Source organism: Agelaius phoeniceus, chromosome 26 (genome assembly GCF_051311805.1).
Source record: "Agelaius phoeniceus isolate bAgePho1 chromosome 26, bAgePho1.hap1, whole genome shotgun sequence".
Lineage (NCBI taxonomy): Eukaryota > Metazoa > Chordata > Aves > Passeriformes > Icteridae > Agelaius > Agelaius phoeniceus.
Genome location: NC_135290.1, coordinates 2,327,628 through 2,344,889, shown reverse-complemented (window position 1 = coordinate 2,344,889; position 17,262 = coordinate 2,327,628). Strand labels below are relative to the sequence as shown.

Sequence of the window (17,262 nt, the reverse complement as noted above, 5' to 3'; positions counted from 1 at the left end):
AGGAACTCGCTCCGGCACCGATCTGCCCCCGCACCGAGCTGCCCTCACACCGAGCTGTCCTCACACCGATCTGCCCCCGCACCAAGCTGTCCCCGCACCGAGCTGCCCTCACACCGAGCTGTCCCCGCACCGAGCTGTCCCCGCACCGAGCTGCCCTCACACCGAGCTGTCCCCGCACCGAGCTGCCCTCACACCGAGCTGCCCTCACACCGAGCTGCCCTCACACCGAGCTGCCCTCACACCGAGCTGTCCCCGCACCGATCTGCCCTCACACCGAGCTGCCCTCACACCGAGCTGTCCCCGCACCGAGCTGCCCCCGCACCGAGCTGTCCCCGCACCGAGCTGTCCCCGCACCGAGCTGCCCTCACACCGAGCTGCCCCCGCACCGAGCTGTCCCCGCACCGAGCTGTCCCCGCCCGACCCCTCCCCAGAGACACAACAGAGCCGGCTGACATCAGGCTACCATTTATTGTAAAAGGCCGCGGTGCCCGCGGTGCCCTGAGCAGGCTGGGCCAGGGCCAGGGCAGGGAGGAGGTATCTAAAAGTGCTATTTACACCGAGCTCCGGCTGGGCGTCCCCGCAGTCCGTCCTGCCAGGGATCCCCTCTGTGTGTCCCGCTGCCCCCATCCCGTTCAGTAAAAGCTCCTTGCAGCTCCCTGGCTGGTGCTCAGGTCCTTCCCTGAGTGTCCCTGGCACTCCCTGGGGCTGTCAGGGCTGGTGGCAGCGCCCCGCGGCACCGCCGTCGGCTGCGCGACCGTGCCCGCAGGGCAGCCCAACACATCGGGGCAGGCGGTGCCCGAGTGCTGCCCGCGCTTGCCCATGGTGAGGATGCCCGCAGCGTGGTTGCCGGAGCCGTGGAGCAGGCGGTAGAGCCGGCTCTGGAAAGCCAGGGGGACGCTCTTCCTCTTGCCCAGCGTGAGGATGCCGGCGGCGTGGTTGCCCATGCCGTGCAGGAGGTCGTAGACACGGCAGGAGCAGGTTTTCTGCCGGCAGCAGTGGGGCAGGTTCTGCCGGGCAGCGGCCAGGGAGCAGAGCAGGAGCAGCAGCAGGAGGCAGGCAGCTCGCTGGGGCTGCCAGAGAACGGGCAGCGTTAGGGCAGGGCAGTGACAAGGCAGAGATGGCGACTGCCCAGCCAAGGACCGTCCCCTCTCTGTGGTGTTCAACTCCCCCCTGCCCTCCTGACTCAGCCCCACACCCGAGGTGCACCTGGAGCCTCACCCTTCACTGCCCTGCACCTCACCTGTGTCCCAGCCAGATGTGGGTGTGCTCACTGCATCCCTGCCCTGCACCTCACCTGTGTCCCAGCCAGATGTGGGTGTGCTCACCTTTCACTGCCCTGCACCTCACCCGTGTCCCAGCCAGATGTGGGTGTGTTCACCACACCCCTGCCCTGCACCTCACCTGTGTCCCAGCCAGATGTGGGTGTCCTCACCCTTGACTGCCCTGCTCCAGCACACAAACTCCCTCCTCTCGCTGCCCAGTGCTACAGGACAAGCACTGAAAGCACCCATGCTGCAGGAATTGCATGCCCAGCTCCCCTCCCAAGTATTCCCCTCATCAGTCAGGGATTCCCAGGGATTTGCTGCACTCTTGGAGCTTCCCAAGAAACCAGCCAGGCCCTCCCACACCCCCAGCCCAACATTCTAACCTCCCACCCATCACTGATCTCTCATCCCCAGGGGCTGCAGCACCCCAGCCCCACCTTGGTGTTGGGCACCTCCATCCTTGCTGGGGTCTTCATGTGGCCGAGCAGCTCTGGGGCATGTCCCATCGGGCAGCCAGCAGCACAGCACCCTACACTGCCACTGCCACTTTATAGGGCCCGGCACAATGGGGCTGCCAAAAATACCTGGGCCAGCGGGAGCAGCGGTGTCTGGGAGACGTGGTAGCCCGGAGACCATCCAGGCCTTTCCCCTCATTTGCAGCTCCCCATTGTGAGGGTGCTCACTGCAAGGGGTGCTTGGCACTAATGAGGCCATAATTGCCCACGGGCCGCGCTGCTGGGCTGGCACAAAGGGGCTGAAGGTCAGAGCTGGCCGCTGCTCAGAGCCCCATTAGGCTAATTAACCCCCCGAACAAAGGGTTAGGCTAATTAACCCCCTGAACAAAGGGGTGCCAGCAGCTACACAGCTCCCTGACTGACGTGGGGAGCCGTGGGGAGCTGTCACCCTGTGCTCGGCTGGTGCCAGGGAGGGATAGTGCCACCAGGGTCCTGTACCAGGGAGGGATAGTGCCACCAGGGTCCTGTACCAGTGCCAGGGAAGGATAGTGCCCCAGGGTCCTGTGCCAGGGAAGGATAGTGCCACCAGGGTCCTGTACCCAGTGCCACCAGGGTCCTGTACCCGATGCCAGGCAGGAATAATGCCACTAGGGTCCTGTACCAGGTGCCAGGGAAGGATAGTGCCACCAGGGTCCTGTACCCAGTGCCACCAGGGTCCTGTACCAGGTGCCAGGGAAGGATAGTGCCGCCAGGGTCCTGTACCCAGTGCCACCAGGGTCCTGTACCCGATGCCAGGCAGGGATAGTGCCACCCTCCATCCCTTTTGTGCTGTGCTGCATCCCATCGTGGTGCTGTGCCTGGAACAGAGGGAGCCACAGGGCACCAGGGAGGCTCTTGCACTCTTTATGACACTCCACAGCCCCAGCCTGACCCCAGAGCACCTCCAGCCTTTGCTTGTGCTGAGCTCCCATGCCCTGGGGATGAACCCAAACATTTCCCTGATGCCAGAAGCCACATCTGCTGTTCAGGGACACCCTGGCCCTACATCTGCTGCACCAGAGAGCCTCCCAGTCCCTCTGCATAGCGGGGACCCCAGGAATGCTGTGGAGGTGACAGGAGCAGCCAGGATCCTTCTGCCAGCCAAGTTTTCCCCAGGGCCGGTGGAGGCCAAACCTGCAGCCCTGGGGAGGGTGGCAGGAGCCCAGAGCTGGGGCTGCTTTTCCAAGTGGCACAGCAGGCTGTGGGTACATGCACACGGGTACTGGGGTACCAGCATCCCCCCTGGCCCCTCAGCAGAGATCTGGCTCCAGAAGCAGATGGAGGGGACGGATGAGTCCTCGGGGAGCTTTGGCAGGGCAAGAGGGAGCAGAGACATCTCTCCCCAAGCTCTCCACTGAATTCTGGAGCAAGCCCCTCAGCAGGGCAGAGCACCCGGCCTCACAGACACTGCCCAGGCAGGCTGGGGCTCCCTGCCCCCGGCCCCTGTGGCCAGGGCTGCTCAGTCCGGGCCCCGAGCCCCAGACCGGGGTCAGCAGGACGCTGTGTCGCCACCTCCGTCTGTCTCAGGGATCGGCTCCAGCGGGGCTTGCAGCCGGGAGGGCTCGGGCGAGGCTGATCCGTTCCTGCCGATGCCGCAGGACTGCCCCGCGTTGTGGATCTGCCACAGGTTGTCCAGAGCCTCCGCCTTGGCGTGCTTGAGGAGATCAGCCTGGCCCTGGGGCAGGAGATAGCGGGGCTGTGGTGGGGTGGAGGCAGGAGGGTGACAGGGAAGGGAAGGGAAGGGAAGGGAAGGGAAGGGAAGGGAAGGGAAGGGAAGGGAAGGGAAGGGAAGGGAAGGGAAGGGAAGGGAAGGGAAGGGAAGGGAAGGGAAGGGAAGGGAAGGGAAGGGAAGGGAAGGGAAGGGAAGGGAAGGGAAGGGAAGGGAAGGGAAGGGCTGTCCACGCAGCCCTCGCCCCTCACCTTGAGGACAGTGATGTTCCAGGCGAAGCTCTCCAGCGCCTTCTGCAGCTTGCGGCCCCGCAGCCCTTCCTTGGTCTCGATGCGGTGCAGCTCCTTGTGGAAATCCATCCCTGATTGACGGCAGAGGTGCTCAGGGCGTGCAGGGACATTGGCACGGGGACAACCACCACCCACAGCCAACAGGGACCAAGCCAGAGGGACGCCCTTTGCCCATTGCAGGCTGGGTGGGCTCCCCACTGCCCCAGCAGCCTCAAGAATCCTCCATGCCTGAAATGATGGGACCCCCCCAACATCCCAGCACCACGGTCAGCTGCACCCTGGGGCCCTTCTGGACCCAGACACCACGGGGTCTGGAAGGGCAGTGAAGACCCTGGTCAGAGGCACAACCCCTGCCCTACATGGCTCATCTGGGGGGGATTCAGAGCCCCCCATGGCTGCGCCCCACCCCCTGGGTGGGTGCTATATTTACCCCTGGTGACGCAGCAGCGGCTCGGGGCCCACGCCAGGGCTCCCACGCAGCTCCCTCGCCCCGGTGCTGCCAATCAGCCCGCCCACAGCCCTGCAGCTCCCCGGGGCCCAGCTCCTGCCAGCCGGGTACCAGCACCACAGCAGCTCGTCCCCAGCACGGCCAGGGTGAAAGCAGGCACCACCAGGGCACGGGGCTGGGGGCTGCAGCTGCCAAATTGCTGCCTGCCACCACCCCGAGGGGCTGCACAGCCCAGAGTGCCTCTGCTCCTGCAATGCAGGAGGGCACAGCACCAATCTGTGCCCTGCAGCTTGTGCCCCACTGCTCCTCTCCCCCAGGGCTGGCAGCAGTGGCAGAGCTGAGCCAAGAGTTTGGGGAGATTTCCGTCTGCAGCGTGGGCAGGGAACAAACACGGCTGCTGGCAGCAGGGCTGGCATGGCAGGGACAGCAGAGCAGGGATCTCTTCTTCCTCCCAAGCCTCTCCAGCTCCTGACACTCTCCCAGCCCCACAGGGAGCCCACAGAAGCCCCTGGAGCTGGGGGCACTGTTCCTGTGGGGTCCCAGCCAACAGTGGGGCCAGAGGTCCCAGGCAGCTGCCAAAGTGGGGGCACCTGCAGGGAGGACCAGGGCAGGCAGCAGCAGCACCTGCCTGTGTGGGTTCTGCCATGTGTTTGGGAAGTCTTAACACTCAGTTGCCATTTCTGCTGTCAGCCCCAGCCTGTTATTTCTGGCACTAATTATGTTCTGGCGTTTGACAGCTAATGACTCTTCCCCGCTTCCTCATCAGCCTCCCCCACTCTGCTTGCTCCCTACCACACAGCTCTGCAGCCCACCCACCCACAGCCTGCCCCAGTGCAGGAAGCCCTGAGCCCCCCAGGACGTGCCAGAGCCGTGGTGGAGCTGGGGCTGCTCTCCAGGACCCACCTGCCTGCTGTGCCTGGATGAGCTTCCCGTACACGGCGTCGGCAGACTCGATCAGGGTCCTGCTGGTCTGGATCATCTAGGGAGAGGGGCAACGTGAGCAGCTGGGCAGCCCTGGCCCTGTGTCCCCTGGCCAAGTGGAAGGGGACACAGGGCAAGCAGGGGCTGCCCCTGAACCAGCACAGTGCCCGGGGTCTGGCCCTTCCCTCCTCACCCCACACGGGTATGGTGTGACCAGCACGTGGCCAATGGCCAGGTTCCCTTCAACACAAAAGAAGGAAGCAGCTCTGGCTGCGGCTATTAATGGGATTTCTCCCACCTGGTGGGATCAGGGCAAGGCACAGGCAGTGCAGGCACAGGGTAGGGGCTGCAGTGTCCCAGGGTCAGACTGATCAGGGCAAGCCTGTGCCTTGGCAAGATTCCTCTCCGGGCAGCCCCCATGCAGCCCCCTGCCCCAGGATGGGTACAGGGAGTTCAGGGTTCCCCATCCTTGGACCTTCTGACCCATCCCACAAAACCTGCCTGGGTTCATCCCATAAAACCTACTCAGGTTCATCCCATAAAACCTGCACCAGCCGTGGGTGCTGGTGCCAGTGCCAGTGATGCCAGGGAGCCTCCCCAAGGAGCCAGGCCCTGGCAGGGTGGCACTTACCGTCTCGTAGGCAGTGAGGACCTTGCGCAGCAGGTCGGGGATGGGCCCCTGGGCCTCCATGGGTGGGTACTGCTCTGCCAGGTTCAGGGTGACGCTGGGCGCGCTGTCACTGTGCAGCAGCCACGTGGACACCGTCAGGATGCACTGCTTCATGTTGGCAGCGGGTGTCAGCCCACACAGCTCCTTGAAGGACACCAACGCATTCTGCAAAGACCAGTGTCCAGTGTCAGGAGTTCAGCTGGGAGGACCCCCCAGGAACTCCCCCATTTCCCACAGCTCTCTGCTCCAGGTAAGGCTCCTCACTCACGTCCCCCAGGAAAAGTGGGACAGCCCCATCCTCCCCTGAAGAAACCAGGTCCCCTGTTGCCCCTGCAGGGTCCTACCTGCACATTCTCCCGCAGGTCCGTGGCCTCCCGCAGCGGCTGGGTGGCCGTCCTGAAGACTTCATCGATGGCTTTGATGCCAGTGGCCTTGGTGGAGGTGTACTCCCTCACCCGGCGGCCCCGGCGCCCTGCCAGCCCCCGGCGGTGCCCCTTGCCCCCGCCACGGCGGTCGGTGATGGCCACGTGCACAAAGAGGGTGGCGTGGGGCAGGGGCTCCCCGGCCAGCGACTGGAGGGGGACGTGGCGGTAGCCAGGCTGCAGGCACTCGAAGGGGATGGTGTACTGGGCAATGAACTCGTCCCCGATGTAGTCGTCGTCCAGCACAACGAAGCGCAGCACGGCCAGCTCCGGCAGGTTGATCTGGAACTCCAGGCTCTCATCGAAGATGGGGTTGTCCCCGCTCTGCAGGGCGGTCTTGGTGCGGTGCTCGGCGCAGTCAGCCGGGATGCCGTGGATTTCAGCACACACGTAGGGCTCCACCACCTCCCCCTTGGCCCCCGAGCCCTTGGGCTTGGGGAGATTCTGCCCGCTGATGACCTTGAGGTGTAGGAGCTGGGCAGGCACGCCGGGCAGGGAGTCCTTGGCGTTGGCACTGAAGTAGGAGACCTCCTCCCGCATGATGGCCGGGCGGAGGACGTAGCCACAGGCGCCGTTCTGCCGGAACCAGCCCGCATTCAGGTCCATCATGAGCCCTGGGGTCTGGTAGTTCATGGCCACCATCTGGCAGCCGCACTTCCAGAAGTCCTGGGGGTTCATGTTGCTGGCGTCGATGCGCATGGGGCTGGGGTAGACGCGGGACAGGAAGCGCTTGTTGTAGCTGACCAGCTCGGCCGGACACTCGTTGGCGAAGCGTCCCGCCTCCACCTCGCTGAAGGAGCACATTTCCCAGTAGCGCTGCCCACGCCTGGAGCTCTCAAAGTCCTGGAAGGGCACAGCCTGGCAGAGGCTCACCAGCTCCGAGAGCTCACGGCTGAGGCGCACCCGCCTCAGGCCGCCTCCCTCCGGTGCCTCCCGGTCCTCCTGGCCCAATCTCCGCGCCAGCTCCCAGCCTTCCTCCTCGTCCGACACCTCCCCCTCGCTGTCCTCGCAGGTGGGCGGCAGCTTCTTGCCCTTGATGAGGATGCGGCCCTTGAGCTCCTCCGGGGAGGGCAGGTACGAGGCCACGGGGTTGGGGGGCTCCAGGTACAGCTTCTCGCCGAGGGTCTTGCGCAGGCACTGGGCGGCGAGCCGCTGCTGGGGGGCCGAGCAGCGCACCACCAGGCACAGGATGAGGGGGTAGGCGGAGGCAGTGAAGGCGTGCTGGTCGATCAGCCCCACCACGGCACGGAAGGGCACGCAGGAGGCAGCCGAGGGGCTGGTGTAGACCACGGGCTCACCCTCGGGGCCATCCCACAGCACCAGCTCAATGCTGCGGCAGCCTAAGCCCAGGGCACTGATGTAGCCACTGATGTCTGAGCGGCCCCAGAAGTTGTCCTCCAGCAGGCAGGCGCTGTGGGCAGAGCTAATGTAGTAGTGGGAGAGGGGCTGAGCCATGTCCTGGCAGACCTTGCGGTGCTGGGGGTCGAAGATGGAGCAGTCAGCAGAGAGCAGGTAACGCGTGAAGCCATCGATGGCCAGGTAGCCCTTCTCCCGGCCCTCCTTGGAGGGCTCGTACTTGCTGACGATCTCCAAGCACTTCTCCTCTGTCACCCCCTCCATGCCCTGCTCCACCTCCAGGAACATCAGCAGGTCCTTCACACCCAGGTATTCCTTGTTGCTGGAGAACTGGACCAGCAGGAAAAAGATCTCAGGGCGGGTGCAGAGCTCGCAGTACACCTCCACAAAGAGGTCACAGGCCACCTCCGTGCCAGGACGCTCGCTGGCCTTCTGCAGCTCCTTGAACTTCAGCTCGATGGTGGACGTCTTCATGCCAGGGTTGAGTGCTTTGATCAGCTGCACGGCCCGGGACACGGGGATGCGGCCAGACTTCTCCAGGTCAGCCAGGTCAAAGACAGAGGAGATCCAGGACGTCCGGAGGCTGGGGTGGCCAGTCCCAGGTGCCTCAGGGCTGTGCTTCCCATAGGACACCAGATAGCGCAGCCCCATCACCCAGGCACTCACCACATCTGCCGAGCTGGCCACCAGGTCCAGGGACTCGTAGTTGTCCCCGTAGATGATGGAGAAGGCGCACTCGTCGGGGAACTGGTCAGAGAGCCCATTGCTGCGCAGGACTGGCGTCTTCTTGCCCACCCTCACCTCTTTGACCGATTTGATCTCAATCTTGGCCTTCTCTGAGTCCTTCTTGGAGGGCTCCCAGCGCACGGAGCGCATGTCGGCGTCCAGCACGAAGAAGCGGCTGTACATGCGGGAGTTGGAGCGCACCTTCTTCAGCTCGCAGCCCTCCAGCATCAGGGAGATGCAGGCAGCTGTGCTGTTGATCTTGCGGTCATTGGGCATGGAGCTGAAGGACACTGTCTTCTTCTTGTGTGGGGGCCGCTGCCGAGAGCCATCCTGCCAGGGTGGGAAAGGGGCAGAGCCATCAGTCAGGGACAGCCAGGCAGCAGCACACGCCCCAGCAGCTCCTGGCATCCTCCTGCCCCATGGTGCCCCCACCCCAGCACTGCCCCAGCACCACACTGAGCCCAGTCCACTCCAGCCCGCCCCTCTTCTGGGGGCTGGGAGCCAGCTCCAGCCCTGGCTTCCCTCACAGCTCATTGCCTGGCTTATTTTAACTCTGCTTTCCTTCCTTCCTTCCTGCTCCTGGCCCTGAGCTGGATCCTTCCCCGCTGCTTGCTCACCCTCACAGGCACAGCCAACCAGCACAGCCCCTGTCTCCTTGGCCTGGGGAGCAGAGGAAAACAGACAACCCAGCGTGTGATGCACCAGCAGAGCTGCTCCTAGGGAGCCCAAGGGAGACCCCCCACTCTTCTGTGAGGAGCGGGGCAGGACTGCCCCTGCCAGTGCCACGTGCTGGGGACAACCACGGCCGTGTCCCACAGAGCACAGGGTCACCATGGCATGGGCTGTTTGCTGCCAGCACCTCGTGCCCACACTCTGCCCTGCCTCACCACAGGGAGGGGGGACCCAGCTGCCATGGGGCTGGCAGGGGATAAGGGGGAACAGCAGGGCCAGGAGTGTATTATGGGATGGATTTCATTAAGTAGCACAGTAGGAGGAGATTTAATCCACTTCTTCAAGATTATGGTGAGTCACCTCTAATCTGGTGGTGTCTCTGTCACAGGCAGGTCCTGCTCAGCCGCCCAGGTTGGAGGTGAGGGGTTGCTCCCCTCCAGTGCTCTGAGAGCTTCCACAGCTCCCACACAGGGCAAGCACATCCCATACCTGGTCCTGTAGGCTTGGGATCTGCCCCACGGGGTCAGGCAGTCACAGCCAAGGGCATGTGGATAAGTCACACAAATGGATGTACAGTTTCCCCAGGGAATGGGGAATCCTCCAAGGACACCCGGGACACAAAGGCCCAGGGAAGGAGGAACCAGCACCAGCCCTCAGCCCCTTGTTAGAGCCAGGCACATCCTCCTATCCTGGAGCTCGGATGTGGTGGCTGTTCGCATCCTCTCGCCGCCAGATTGCTCCAGGGAGCTGGCCGAGCTCCAGGACTCTGCCTCGGTGCCAGCCATCCCGGGTCGGCAGGCGCTCAGCGGCAGGTCCCGCCATCGGCCAGCCCTGCGGGGAAGGACTGGATGCCGGATGCTTCCTGCACGCTGCAATCTGAGCGCCCCGCCGAGAGGCAGCCGCAGCCCCTCCGGTGGGCACCGAGGGCCGCCCCTCGCGGACCCCCGCCCCTCGAGGACCCCCGCCCCTCGCGGACCCGCTCCCCGCCCGGCGCACCCACCCCGCGCCGCTCCGCACCGGGCCCCACAGCTGAAAACAGGAAATCCATCCGGAAAGGAAACACGGGCGGGGGGCCTGCCTGCACCCAGCGGCACGGACCTGCTCCAGCTGTGCCCGCTGCAGGCAGCCACACACACCCCAGCCGTCCCCCGAGCGCCCTGGCTCGGGGTGAAAGCCCAAACGCCCCCCCTGCAGACCCCCGCCCTGCCAGGCTCAGGTAGGGCATGTGGTGCCCGCTGCAGCACTTTGGGGTGCAGATGTGCGGCAAGACCCGAGAGCGCCCTGCAGGTTCTGCTTCTCCCCCTGCACGGGCAAGCAGCGAGCAGGGGATGCGAGGAGTTTCCCGTCTGCAGCTGCCCTACGCTCCTCAGTGCAGCCTGGGGGATGGCAGGGAACAGTCTCTGCTCCCTGGCAGCCCCTTCCAGGCTGTTCCAGGGGATCTTCAAGCCGGGGCACAGCCCACAAGTGCTGGCGAGGCGCTGCAGGAGCAGCGCAGGCAGGTGATGGGTGAGGCAGCAGTGGAGCAGGAAGAACACAGCACCCATGGCCATGACAGCATGGAACACCCCCAGACAGAGGGCAGAGCTCCAGGCAGAGCAGGGATCCTGCTCGCGGTGCCACCGAGCTGGCAGGGAGTAGGCAGGGCTCAAAGTACAGACGACGGCACTGATGCCAACCACGATGCCAGTGGTGAGCGTGGGCTCGCACGGAGGGCACGTTCCAGCCCAGCTGCCTGTCCTGCCCAGCTCTGCAGCATGTGTTAAGCACCTCTTCAGCCAATTATCTCCTGCATTAGTGCCCTGGTGAGTGCTGATGCCCTAATCTCAGCCTCCACGTGACAGCCACGCTTACCGGCCACACATCCCCATCTCAAAGCACGGGATGGAGAGGAGCCCATCAGTTGTCCCTCCCTCCCCTTTATCCCCCGGTCCGGCCTTGGTGTGATTCATCTGCAGCTGAATTCCCCAGGTCCCGGGTGTCCCCGCCACCCCTGTCCCAGTGTGGGCAGCGTGGGCAGGGGTGCAGGCAGGCAGCAGCCCCGGAGCTGAGGCAGTGGGAGACCAGGCACAGCCAGGGCTTTTCTACCGTCGTTTGTTCCCTGCCAAGAAGAGAGCGACTGACACATCCACCCCCCGCGGCACCAGCTGCCACTCCCGGCGAGGGGCCATGGAGTCAGATCCCGGCAGAGGCACCACAGAGCTCCCGGGGCTGGCACACGATGGGAAGGGGGCTCAGGGGACAGAACAGCACAATACTGGGGAAGGGACACATCCTGCAGATTCAATGCCCTCTCCAGCATCCTCCCCGCCCGCAGGACCACCAGCCCCCTCTGCTTTCAGGCTGAGAAGAAAGAAGGGAGCAGGTCCTCTAGCCAGGGCACAGGGACACTGCAGGGGCCAGCTCTGAGTCCGCTGCCCCAGGCCCTCCTGTGAGTCGCACTTTCAGATTCACTCCTCCAGCCTTTTCTGGAAATCCCAAAAAACAACAGAGCCGGTAGCTCTTTCCACATGTGCCTCGCTGCCTCTCAGGCCCCGGATGGACTCGGAGGTGCACAAGGAATCAGCACAAGCTGGGGACACTGCTCGGGTCAGACCTCCCCCCGGGCCAGCCCTGACCCTGGGCCACCCGACCTTCACGTGAGGCCACATCCCGCGGTGACGCAGGTGGTGACAGCGATGTGCCCGGCCCGGCAGCAAGCGAGAGGTTCAGCACCCCCAGCCCGCCGTGCCCACGGATGGTCCCTGGGCAGGGAAGGATGCTGCTCCGTCCCGGGAGGGGCAGGAGACGCTGGCAATGTCCCCGAGGAAGGCGGGCACAGACGGAGCATTGGCAGCAGCCTCCGGCTGCACGGGAGCACCGGCAGAGCTCCGTGCCCGCCCCGCGTGGGCACAGCCCGGCCGCCCCCGCAACAGTTTGCAGCGAGAGCCCGGGCAGAACTCGGGGTCCTGACACTGCTGCCCAGAAAATTGGATCCCAGGGACGGAACAGTGGGGCTGGGGCACCACGGAAACAGCCCCCTCACGGGGTATTAATAGCACCGGAGCAATCCCAGCTTAAAATAGGCTGCCGGGAGCAGGGAGGCGAGTCCCGGGCGGACGTGACCTATTGTGTCAGCGAGTACCGCTGGCATCAGCACAATCAGGGGCGTTCATTTAGGAAAGCACACGTGTGATCCGCTGCCCACCCAGGTGGGAGACCCCCGAGACCCTCCCTGGAGCCCGGCGCCAGCACGGCCCGGCAGCACCAGCACCGGGTGTTGGGAGCAGACTGCAAGCCGGTCAGGCCAGGCCCGAGGCTCAGCGTTTGTCAGGAGAGCCCGGGAGAGCAGAAGCTGCTCGAGGGGCTGGAGCGGGCATCTCCTCACGGGAACCCAGGGGTGTCCTGAGCGGGAGCGGGTGATGCTGCAGCGTGGCCGTGGCACTTGACAGCGCGACCCACGGACACTCCACAGAGCCGGGCCGGGCCAGACCGTGCCCTTGGGGACCCTGGGTCCGGGCAGGGCGCGGGGACGCTGTGTCAGTCCCGGTGTGACCAGCACCGCGGGCAGGTGGCGACCCTCGGCCGCCCGGGGATGCGGCTGCTCTGCAGCTCCTCGGAGCCGCTGCACGGGCACCGGGGGAGCGAGGAGCGGCGGGCAGAGCGGGTGCGGGGGAACGCGGGGCTCGGCGCGGGGCACGGCTCGGCACCCCCGCGCTGCGCAGGTGCCGGGCCCGGGGCGCGGGGGGGGCCGGCCCGGTGCGGTGCCGGTGCGGGGCTCTCACCTTCATGATGCTGGCCCGGGGCGCGGCGGGCGCGGGGCTCCGCTCCGCCGAGTCCTCGCGGCTGCTGCTGCCCGAGCCCGAGCCGGGGCTGCCGCCGCCGCCGCCGCCGCCGCCGCGGGGCCCGTTGGGCAGCGGCGCGGCGGGGCGGGGCGAGCCCGGCGGCGGAGCGCCCCGGGGCCCCTCCGCCATCCCCCGCGGCCTCAGGGCAGCGGCCGCCGCGGGGCCCCGGGGCGCCCGGAGCCTGCGCCCGCCGCCGCCGCCGCTGCGGGCTCAGTGGCGGAGCGGGCGGGAGGCGGCGCGGCCGGGAGGAGGGGACGGGCCGGGCCGGGGGCGGGGACGCGGCGGGGATGGGGACGAGGACGGGGACGGGGACGGTGCGGCCCCCTCGCCCCGGGATGCGGCGGCGGGGCGCGCTGACGGGCACCGAGCACCGGCATCTTCCACCGCCGGGGCATCCCCGGCCTCCGCCCAGCACCGCAGCGCCCGGGCCCGGCAGCCGCCCCATCCCGGTGGGACCCCGGCCGACCCTGCAGCCGGGCACGCAAACCCAGCCTGGCACCCTTCAGCCGGGCACCCGCACCCTCCAGCCCTGGTAGCGGCAGCACAAATGAGCCTGCACCCCAAACAAGCTGCTCCCTGCAGCCGGGCACTCAAATCGACCTTGCAGCCTGGCATCCAGAGCCAGCCGGGCACTCAGCAGCCTGGCCCTGCCCAGCGGGTCCCACCCCAGGAACCTCCCCTCCCACCGGGGTGGTACCCAGGCATGGCAGGGCAAGCAGAGCCGCCCAGCACAGCCCCGGCCCCGCACGGCTCTGCCTCGCAGGGAGCTCGAGGCTTTTGTTGTGGCGTGCTCCTAGCCCAAGGCAAAGCCTCTCCCCGACCTGGAGCAGAAATTTTGCTCCAGGTTTTTCCAGCAGGCCTCAGCCAGGTTCATCCCTGGTGGGGGATGCTTTGCTTTGTGTGAGCCTTGCTCGAGACATCATCTCCTGCCCACCAGCAGCTGCTGCGGCACAGCAGGTGCCCCACACGCCCTCACCAGCCCTGGAAATAACCCTTAATGAGCAGGAGGGGAAATGACCAATCCCTCCCGATGGTACACATGTGCCTCAAAGGCACAAAGAGCCTGGTGCCCCCAGAGGGCTCAGCTGGTTAAATATTCATGGCTGCCCCTTCCCCAGGACCCCTGAGAACAGCAGCAACTCCTCAGCCCCCAGAGCAGTCAGATTGCTAGAGCAATCTCTTTAATGAAGATTAAAAATAATAGTCTAAAAAAATCAATCCCAGAGTGCAGTCTTTTATTTATTTCAAAAAGATAATCCTCCTTTATTTTGCATTTGGTTTTCAAAACATTAAAAGCAGCCCTCACCGGAGCTTACTTTTCAACCAGTGGACATGCACGGAAGCCCAGCTGGGGCTGCTCTGTGACACCTGCCACCAGCAGCCCCCTGAGCCCTGCCTGCAGTGTCCCTGCCAGGGGACAAAATGCCCCAGGGCCCCAGTGCTCAGTGATGAGGCACGGCTTTTCTGCTCCTCCTGCTCCTGCAGGCTTCCACAGAGCCCTCTGCCTCAGCCGTGGGCTGTGGTGCACAGTGGTCCCTTAGGAAAGGCATACACTCCGCTGTGGCTGCAGGTGCTGCCAAGGCACTGAGTGAGGGGGTCCTGCAGCTGCCCCCTGAGGCTCCCAAGCTCCTGCTCCACCTCCACAGCAGCACTGAGTGGTGCCAGCTGCTGCCACGGATCATGGTCAAGCTCACTGTCTCCATTTGCTCCACTCAGCCAAACCCTTGGGGATGAGCACCCTTGTCCCCACGCCCTCCCACCCCAGGGACACGGCCCCTCCTCAGAGGGTGCATGCCAGGGAGGAAGGGCTGTGGGGCCCCAAGGCTGCCCTAGGAGATGACTGCTCCCTGGATGAGCTGCAGCAGCTGCTCCTCACGCAGGACCCTGGGCATGGGCATGGGAGAGCCCAGGGCTTCCCGCAGCCGGGTGAAGCTCCTGGGCCTCACCAGGTGCAGGCGCAGGGGCCCAATGCTGCCCTTGAAGCGGAAGGATTTGTAGATGGGGAAATCCTCCTGGAGACACTGGTCCAGCTGCAAAGAGAGGGCAGCTGCCTGTGCTGGTCCCACTCTGCCACACCAGCATCCTTCAGCCCCAGAGCAGAGCCTGTGTCCTGCTCACCTTGTAGCGCTGCACCTCTGAAAGGTCCCGCAGGCCCTGCAGCTCCAGGAACACCTCGTAGTGGGGGGCACAGGGCCCTGAAGAGTCACCTGGAGCAGAACCAGAGTAGGTTAAAGCTCCCAGCTTGCTGTGCTGCAGGAACAGGAGGGCTGCAGACCCCTGTGCAGTGCCAGCTACACTTTTAGGAGGACTTGGACAGCTCAGGGGAACTCACCCAGCAGGCTGCTCTCCACACAGACATAGTCAATCAGGCGAGCACCCGGCCACAGGCTCAGGGTGCGGCACAGGCTCTGGCAGAACTGCTCCTCAGGGATGCTCTCACCTCGCACGCTCAGGGTCTCGCTCTCCCTGAGGTGCAGGGACACAGGGTGGGTCACTGGCAGCCTCCTGTCAAACCCTGCGTGTAACCCAGCTCCCTGAGGTGAGGGACAGGCATTGGGGTGTCCTCACCTGCGCACAGGTTCCACCACAGGACACTGCTTGTGGAAGCCGGTCACCTTCAGCACCTCCCCAGTACGGCACCTGCAGGGCAGGGGGGTGTGAGGGGGAGATGGGTGCATGGGGCTGGGGCAGGCAGCCCCCAGGGCTACACAGCAGGGAGGAGGCACCTGTACTCTCCTGGCTGGGCTGTCACAACCAGCCCGTACTCACGGCCCTCCCCAAGCTCATCCAGCAGCACCGTCCGTGGCTCCTTGCTGGCCAGGCAGGGCAGGAACTCGCAGAAAGCCCAATCAGGGCATAGCACAAATCGGGGCACTGGCTCTGCTGGCCACAGGTTCACACCAAGCAGGGCTGGGCAGAGGCAGCACGTGGCAATGTGAGCTCCCCAGACCCCCCCATCCTTGCCTCACCCCTCTGCAAGGGGCAGAATTTTGCTGGTGCCAGGACTGAGGTGTTTTCAGGCTGCAGGAAGGGAATGCAGCACAGAGATGCACCAGCATGTGCTGGGGCAGGGAGATCTGTGCTGCCATGTGGCAGCAGCTCCCTTTGGGCACCCTGGGGACACAGCCAGCGTGGGGGACACTCACCTCCTGCGGCCTGGTAGAAGGGGCAGTAGAAGGGCAGCCCCCGGCAGTCGGCCTGGCGGAGGGAGTCGCAGTAGAGCCGCTCTGTGCCACGCATCGTCCTCACCACCACCACCTCCAGCCGCGGCCACAGCCGCAACGCGATGCCCTCAAAGCCATGGGCACACTGATCACGGATCTCGGCCGCCCGGGCAACAGCAGGGCTCAGCAGTGCCTGCAGCTGCTCCCGCAGCTCCTCGGGCAGCCCGGGCTGCGGGCTCAGCCTGCCCAGCTCCAGCTCCTGGGCCAGCCGGGGCCATTCAGTGCGCAGGGTCAGCAGCGCGTCGTGCAGCTCGGCTGCCAGCCCGGCCTCCAGCACATGCAGGGCACGCTGCCGCAGGGCAAAGAGCAGCTGCAGCCGCAGCGCTGCGGCCCGAGAGGGCAGCACGGCCGCCGCGGCCGGGGTGCAGTACAGGGTGGGCAGCGGCCACCCCGCCGGGGCGGGGGGACAGCCGGGGCTCCAGTGCAGCACGGCCGTGCCCCGGCGGGTCAGAGCCCGTGGAAAAGCGGCGCCGAGAGCATCCAGGTAGAGCACGGAGCCCTGCGGGGGAGGGCGGGTCAGGAGGGCAGACCCTGCGGGATCCGCGCCCACCCCGCCCGCCGCTCCCCGTACCTGCAGCCGGGGGTCGGTGTCCCAGCAGCTGGGGAGCAGAGCCCAGAGAGGCAGCGGGGAAGGCGGAACGCCCGGCGCTTCGTCCCGACAGGGCTGCCCCAGGGGATGCTGCTCCTGGAACTCCTCCCAGCCTGCAGGGAGAGGCACAAACTCAGAAGGGGGACCGCGGGACCGACCCCTTCCCGCGCCGCTTCCCGCGGCCCCGCGCTCACCGCCGGCCGTGCCGGTGCCGGTGCCCAGCAGGCGCCGCAGCCGCCGCTCCTGCCTCAGCCGCACGTCGCTGTCCAGAGCCTCCAGCCGCCGCCGGTACCGGTCCCCGGCGCGGCGCAGCGCGGCACGGACTAAGCGGTGCCGTAGCGCGGGGACAGCCATGGCCACAGCCACGGCCACGGCCAGGGCCACCAGCGCCACCAGCATCGCGGAACGCGGACACCGCCCCGGGCAGGGAGCCGGCCCCGGACCCTCTCACCCACGCCGGCTATTCCGCCTCCGGCAGAAATGACGGAGATTTATCGCGCCCGGCGCCGCCCCCCTCCCCGCTCCTGTTTTATTTTCATTTTCACCTTTACACAGCACACTCCGGGCCCCCAGCTCGGCGGGGAATTCAACCGCAACTGAACCCCCAGTACCAGCGCCCTCTACCCCTCCATCAAGAGCAAGCTCTTTCTTTGGAAAAACAAGAGCTATTGATCCGGTTTACTTTGCTTTTTGCC

General features: G+C 65.8%; 3 protein-coding genes across 3 annotated transcripts; all 3 read right to left on the bottom strand.

Annotated features, from left to right (window-relative positions):
- Positions 1–449: 449 nt before the first annotated feature.
- Positions 450–1,080, bottom strand: HCRT (hypocretin neuropeptide precursor). The gene has a single exon (XM_054649870.2). The coding sequence runs from the start codon at positions 942–944 to the stop codon at positions 633–635; it is 312 nt and encodes a 103-aa protein (XP_054505845.2). The 5' UTR covers positions 945–1,080; the 3' UTR covers positions 450–632.
- A 1,527-nt stretch (positions 1,081–2,607) lies between these two features.
- On the bottom strand, positions 2,608–12,898 carry LOC129131092 (inactive phospholipase C-like protein 2). Its single transcript, XM_054649844.2, has 6 exons — positions 12,695–12,898; positions 6,102–8,591; positions 5,719–5,922; positions 5,070–5,145; positions 3,680–3,789; positions 2,608–3,434 (listed from the first exon to the last, which is right to left on the bottom strand). The coding sequence occupies exons 1-6, from the start codon at positions 12,881–12,883 to the stop codon at positions 3,249–3,251; spliced, it is 3,255 nt and encodes a 1,084-aa protein (XP_054505819.2). The 5' UTR covers positions 12,884–12,898; the 3' UTR covers positions 2,608–3,248.
- Positions 12,899–13,972: 1,074 nt separating this feature from the next.
- GHDC (GH3 domain containing) lies at positions 13,973–17,227 on the bottom strand. The gene is made up of 8 exons (XM_054649862.2): positions 16,762–17,227; positions 16,550–16,680; positions 15,901–16,477; positions 15,481–15,664; positions 15,323–15,394; positions 15,087–15,220; positions 14,873–14,961; positions 13,973–14,784 (listed from the first exon to the last, which is right to left on the bottom strand). Exons 1-8 carry the CDS (start codon positions 16,964–16,966, stop codon positions 14,584–14,586), a joined length of 1,593 nt encoding a protein of 530 aa, XP_054505837.2. The 5' UTR covers positions 16,967–17,227; the 3' UTR covers positions 13,973–14,583.
- Between the last annotated feature and the right edge of the window lie 35 nt (positions 17,228–17,262).

Excerpts from the sequence above, each read along its gene's own strand:
- HCRT (XM_054649870.2), bottom strand. The coding sequence starts at position 944 with ATGGGCAACCACGCCGCCGGCATCCTCACGCTGGGCAAGAGGAAGAGC.
- LOC129131092 (XM_054649844.2), bottom strand. The coding sequence starts at position 12,883 with ATGGCGGAGGGGCCCCGGGGCGCTCCGCCGCCGGGCTCGCCCCGCCCC. Across the intron at positions 8,592-12,694 it reads CCCGGGCCAGCATCATGAAG|GATGGCTCTCGGCAGCGGCC; the intron begins GTGAGAGCCCCG and ends CCACCCTGGCAG. Across the intron at positions 5,923-6,101 it reads ACCTGCGGGAGAATGTGCAG|AATGCGTTGGTGTCCTTCAA; the intron begins GTAGGACCCTGC and ends TGGTCTTTGCAG.
- GHDC (XM_054649862.2), bottom strand. The coding sequence starts at position 16,966 with ATGCTGGTGGCGCTGGTGGCCCTGGCCGTGGCCGTGGCTGTGGCCATG. Across the intron at positions 16,478-16,549 it reads ACACCGACCCCCGGCTGCAG|GGCTCCGTGCTCTACCTGGA; the intron begins GTACGGGGAGCG and ends CCTCCCCCGCAG. Across the intron at positions 14,785-14,872 it reads CAGAGGTGCAGCGCTACAAG|CTGGACCAGTGTCTCCAGGA; the intron begins GTGAGCAGGACA and ends CTCTCTTTGCAG.